At 53.4% G+C, this 5,447-nt stretch overlaps 1 protein-coding gene across 1 annotated transcript; it reads right to left on the reverse strand.

The window, feature by feature from the left end:
- Window positions 1-486: 486 nt before the first annotated feature.
- B0H18DRAFT_945218 (uncharacterized protein) lies at window positions 487-4,867 on the reverse strand (the record flags this gene model as incomplete). Its single annotated transcript, XM_048041898.1, has 19 exons — window positions 487-701; window positions 757-1,009; window positions 1,067-1,213; window positions 1,270-1,303; window positions 1,365-1,899; window positions 1,962-2,221; window positions 2,276-2,333; window positions 2,387-2,537; window positions 2,590-2,608; window positions 2,666-2,824; window positions 2,877-2,977; window positions 3,031-3,065; window positions 3,127-3,209; window positions 3,262-3,315; window positions 3,376-3,507; window positions 3,561-3,721; window positions 3,780-4,124; window positions 4,198-4,524; window positions 4,820-4,867. Coding segments are annotated over 18 exons (2,876 nt in total), but the record flags the coding sequence as incomplete, so codon positions are not given.
- Between the last annotated feature and the right edge of the window lie 580 nt (window positions 4,868-5,447).

Here is a 5,447-nt window from a genome sequence, read left to right on the forward strand (position 1 = left end):
ACGCGTGTAGGCCACGAGGTACCGAAGACGCTACGGCCAGGCGAGAGTTGTACTTGGAAACCGAATTCTCGAGCTTGCCGAGCCACGTCGAATACGGTACGAGGGGTACCGAGAATTCACCAGCGACGAAAGTCGCAAGTGACCGCCAAGAGACCGGACGTGGATGCACAAGATGTACGGTGCCTGTGCGATTCGAGGATTTTCGAAAATCGATAATTGCCGCGGCCGCGAGGTCAGCAGGTATCCAATCAACAGCCTACTTACCGCTGGGTGAGTTACAGACATGCCGTATGGTGCGGGACACTTCGTCACCGCTACTTTGAAACAACATTTCGGTAGGCGCCAGATTTCGCCCGAATCCTTATCCCTCTTGTAGAATTGCTCCAATTAGCATTAGGAACAATCCTACTAGACGGATTTTCCCAACACTCAAAATTGACGAAGTTGGGTGATGGGAATTTGGCCAGGTCACGTGTAGCCACCCAACATGGCAAGTCTCACCTCAGTAGCGCCCACAACCCGGTCACAGAGGGTTACCAGCGCTGGGCCTGGGCCTCTAGGCGCCCACCTTCCGCGGGTGACCACCGTCTCCATAAGAGATTCAGATGCCCGATCTGCTTACAAATGGGCGTTTAGATGCCCAAATGCGGTAGCCAGCCCTAGGCTGGGGTTACCTGGGCGCTGCCCGACCAATTTGGCCACTGTCCCAAGGTAGCGGTGACTTAGTGTCCCGCACCATAGAACGAGACGACGCACCCTCGTGTCATCTGGGAAGCATCCCACTATTCGCGCGCTTTGTACCATGGAAGGGAACCATTCATGAGCGTTCCACACACCATCGGGCCCCCGCATATCTGGCCCGCCCGAACAACCAGCGGTCGTAGAGCTGTATGTGCTGCTGCATGGTACAGGATTTGTTCGGATACCCACTTCGACTCGGCATAGCCAGTGGGAACTACGTCGTGAGGCTCCGACGGTGTCTCAGCGCAGAGCTTGTCTGGAGGCATATCTGTCATTGAAGTATGGTCAATTACGCACTCTGACGCTGCACACAATCGGCGCCTACTTTGAACGACTCCAACGGAACTTGTGAACTGGACGTGAGGTGGTTGTGCATGCATCGGTGCGGTGAGCGCGAAGTCGATCAGAGCACGAATCCCGTGGACTTGAGGTTCGAATGATGCCAACTTCAGGGCGAAATCGACGGGCCACGCTGTGAACAGCCATTGTGAGGCCAACGGCTTACATGTACAAATTCTCGATTCGCACCATTGTGTATGATGTGTGTCACCGAAGTGTGCATCTGTCAAGCGTTCGGTGAATGCTCTCATGAAGAACAAATTAGGACCTGGAGACTAACGAACCTCTTGATAGATATCGTCCGCCAATCCAAGTTTTGGGCGCGTCAGGTCACCTTCCAGCATCACCACTCGGCTGGAGTCTAATGCGCTTGTGTCCAATCCCCGCTCGCGCAACGCTCTTTCCTGGCGGAGCCTGATCGTGTCACCATTTCTAGACGGCCTGTTGAAGGCGTAGATGCGCCGGATATCGGGATTTGCGGCTAGTTGAGCAAGAAGATGACAACCCAGGCTGCCGGTGGTACCGGTTACTAGTACGACATCTGCAGGATTTGACGAGGGAACATTGTGGTCCGAGAGGAAAGTCGGATAGTCGGCTGTGTATTTGGCAACCATCGCGTGCATTGAATCAATGCGGGGTGTGGACGATCCAAGATGTTCCTTTCCGTTGGTACTGCGCGCAACCGTGGACATGAAAGAACCGATGCGCGAAATGGTTGGGTTATCATATACAAAGCCATCGGGGATCGTATTGATGTTGACCTTGGTCGACTCACGAATGGCGCGGAGCAGTACGTTGCGGATGTAAGTGGCCTGCAGGCTTATGGAAACGTAGTGTCACCTCTTTTCAGCATACACGAGTACCGACACTGAAGTACTGACCTGTCACATCCGCTCTGGAAAAGGTCGTCATCATCTGGCACTTCGCGACCCATGACCTTCTTAACGACGCTCCGGACAAAGTCCGTAGCTTCGTCGAGGTGCCATTGCTTCGGGAGAGCGACTTCAACTTGCGCACTGGCATCGACCGTGTCATAGAGAGCGTTGATCTCGTCTTCGTAAGCTTTGAGCACGACACCGCGCCGTACAGTATGCTTCGCGGTGTACGCAAAGGGTTTGCTTTGCTTCGCAACTAATATCATCTTTGACGTAGCCCGTGAGCACATACTGGGAGGCGCCGATGACATTCAGCTCACCTCTTTGAATAGACGTGAATGCTGTGGAGCATAAGCGTTGATTCTCTCTACAGTTGGCCTAGCCTGGCATCAGCGATCCTCGTGGAGAACGAGATGATCAAGAGCGTGTACCATATGCGGTTCCTGAATTCCGCCAGCTTGTTCTCATCCGCCGGGTCAAAGCTATACTCAGCCTTGGGTTCTACCAGTAGGCCCGTTTGCAAGCGACCGCGGCCGAACATAACAGATGCCGCGACATGTAGGTCTTGATTCGTCGTACTCTCTTCGTCGAGGAACGATCAGCAAGGGGACAGACAGTGAGAGCGACAATTTACCCAGGGGTCCTGGGTTTGTCTATACCGTGTCCATATCATGAGTAAATCTGGCGAAACGAAATGACATTTTGATTACCTTCTCGCCCGTACTATGCATGATCTGGTCGTCTGTGCGGCCGAGAACCCGCCAATAACCCTCTTTTGTCGGATGCTGCTCGACAACGTCAGAGGTAGCATACCCATCCAGTCCATCGACCCTCGTGTTGACGACATGCGGATAGAGGACTTCATTTGCCTCAAAGATACACATGTTGAGTGCCACTGATTGTGTCATGGAGATGACTCACCATGATGATACATTCATATTGATCTTTGCCATGGGATTCGAACCTGACATTGAGGGAATATGCAAACCGGAAATACTGCCAATCTTCACCAGGGAGCTCAGCTGTGCAGAAGTTCATCAGCCTTTCGGCAGAGAACTGAGACGCAGATACCGACCCTCTAAGAATGTGCTGACAGCGCCACATTCAGTGCTGATCATGAAGGAACGTCAGCGAAGCACAATGGCTACATAGCGAGTGCCTGTCAACTCACCACCCATATTCGGTGAATAGAGGTACACCGCACGAAACCAAGTAATCTCCTACCTCCTTGTTGATAGGGCCTCCTCCGTATAGCTACAAGGTGGCAGCGTCAGTTCGTTCCATCAACGCCCTGGGAGACACCTACAACACCACTACACCCGCTCAGCCATTTCACGTAGTCTGGGTCGCGCGACCACTTCTACAAGACCATTCGCGTGTGGGCATGAGTCGATCACATCGGGTCATCCAAGATACGAACCTCGATCATTGATGGGGCTGCAAGAATGTAGTCCGAGTGAGTAGCCATTGCCCCGCGGATCGTCAAGCCCGCTGTCAGACTCGGAGGAGGATACTTCGGTGCGGGCAAGCCAATGCACAAGCCCGATGAAATCTGCACGCAAGGGATTGAACACACGATGAACACATAAAAGATACGAGACGTACAGCAAAACTGGTGATGGTGCAACCCATAGCGTGATACATCGGGTTACCATGCAGAGACATGATCTTATCGGCGAGATCGCGCTCGCCGTAGCATGGGGCTCTGGCGAATTGCAACAGACGTTGGAGAGTCGCGGGAATAGGCTTCGGGAATGCAGTCGATCCTAGGATGATCTCGCAGTCATCGGTGGGATGCTCAACGTCCCCTAGACTGTCACTCACCCGACGAATGCAGAATGAGCGCAAGTGTGTCCGAGTCTTGTCGTTCATAAGGGGCGTCTACCGAGGAAAGTGCCTCATCGCTGTCGTCGCTAGTGTATAACTCAGCAAAAACCGGCATTGGTGAGAGCTCCGGCTGCGGAAACGCTGGGTATTGCGTTCTCAAGACTTCCAGGGATTGCGCGACCAGCTCCCGCATGGCCTGTTCACGCCCAACTAGGATGTGCTTCACACCCGTTTTCTCAATGAGGTGTGCTACCGCCGCAGGAGAGTTCCGCGTGGATATCGGGAAGGCGACACAATTCGCGCGGATGATTCCCAAGATCATCGTCATGTATGGAATGGAATCTGGCGGAGTTCACGCACATAGACGTTGGATTAGCCTCACGTCGAGAATCAATCTGAGGGCGTAGTAGCGCACCTGAAGACGACAGAATGGCGACCACCCGATCCCCGTTCTTGCCTTGTTTGTCTCCTAGGCGTTGCTTGACGAGTTCAGCAGCTCGGCGGATCGCCTGGCTTGCGCTAGACCACAAAATGTTCTTGACAGTGCCATCGTCTTCAGCGTAGACAAACAGTCTATGGTTAGCAGAGTGTTCGCCGTGCCAATCACAAAGCTCTGGGAGAGTCAAGGAGCCATCTAATGGCGGAGGTCTAAACGTTGTGCTGGAAAGCCCATGGGTCGAGGGAGGAGCAGGTAGGAGTCGCTGAGGCGGAGACATGGGGTCAAGCGGTGGCGACTGTCGTGCTGATGTATATAGTCAGACCGGCCTTCGGACGTGACAAGCAAGCCACAAGGATCCGAGTTCGTGAGCTGTCATGTTGATTCATCTGGCCCGTCCATTTCGATAACGACGGCCGTTCCAGGACATGCCATGACGTCAAGTTAGTCCACCATTATCGTCACGGCCCAGCTCGTAAGGGCGTGGACAGCCCACGATTGGACAAGATGACAGCGTGGGCTAGAGACAGCCGCAACGCGAGTAGAGACAGACATGTACGGCAGCGATGTAGCTCGCAGACAGCATAGAAGGCCGACGCACCTCCAATGTGACCTCTTTTCACGTACTCAAGAATCGCCCTATTCATGCTGCGGGTATTGCGTTAGGAATCGGGCAACCTGGATAAGCACCGATAGGAACGACTCACTTGTCACGAGCCGAGAATCGTGCTCCCTGAGAACAGCTCGAAAACTCTATGACCGCAATGCCAATGATAACACTGCCGTGAGATGCTAGCTAGCGCCGTTCACGTTTGAGTTACAAATGCGCGTTCGGGCTGAGTGGCATTTAGTACAGCACAGGTATCATGTGCTGGCAGCCCTACACCTATACCCTGAAACCCAATTTCAAATACGTAAGGATGGACAATGAGTTGGAAGACTCAAGTACTCACCTTAGAACACCCTGTAAGTGACCGAGCGTTTACCCATTCCTCGATTGCGTTGCGATCTCTCATAACAGGCACTCAATGGCACGCGAACAGTATCTTGATAGTACTGGCAACCCATCGCTGCAGGACAAAGCTATTCAGGCTGAGTCAGCTATAAGGCAGTATGATACAAGTATGAGCCCGCCCGGTTGTGGCGGAAGCCGTTGCACATTCGCTCTTCCCGTCGCTTATGGTCTCATCCCCCAGACTCCAGTTCTCCCCGCATTCGCTTTCCACGAA

This window comes from Fomitopsis serialis, assembly GCF_022376445.1.
Source record: "Fomitopsis serialis strain Sig1Antser10 chromosome Unknown B0H18scaffold_363, whole genome shotgun sequence".
NCBI classification, from domain to species: domain Eukaryota; kingdom Fungi; phylum Basidiomycota; class Agaricomycetes; order Polyporales; family Fomitopsidaceae; genus Fomitopsis; species Fomitopsis serialis.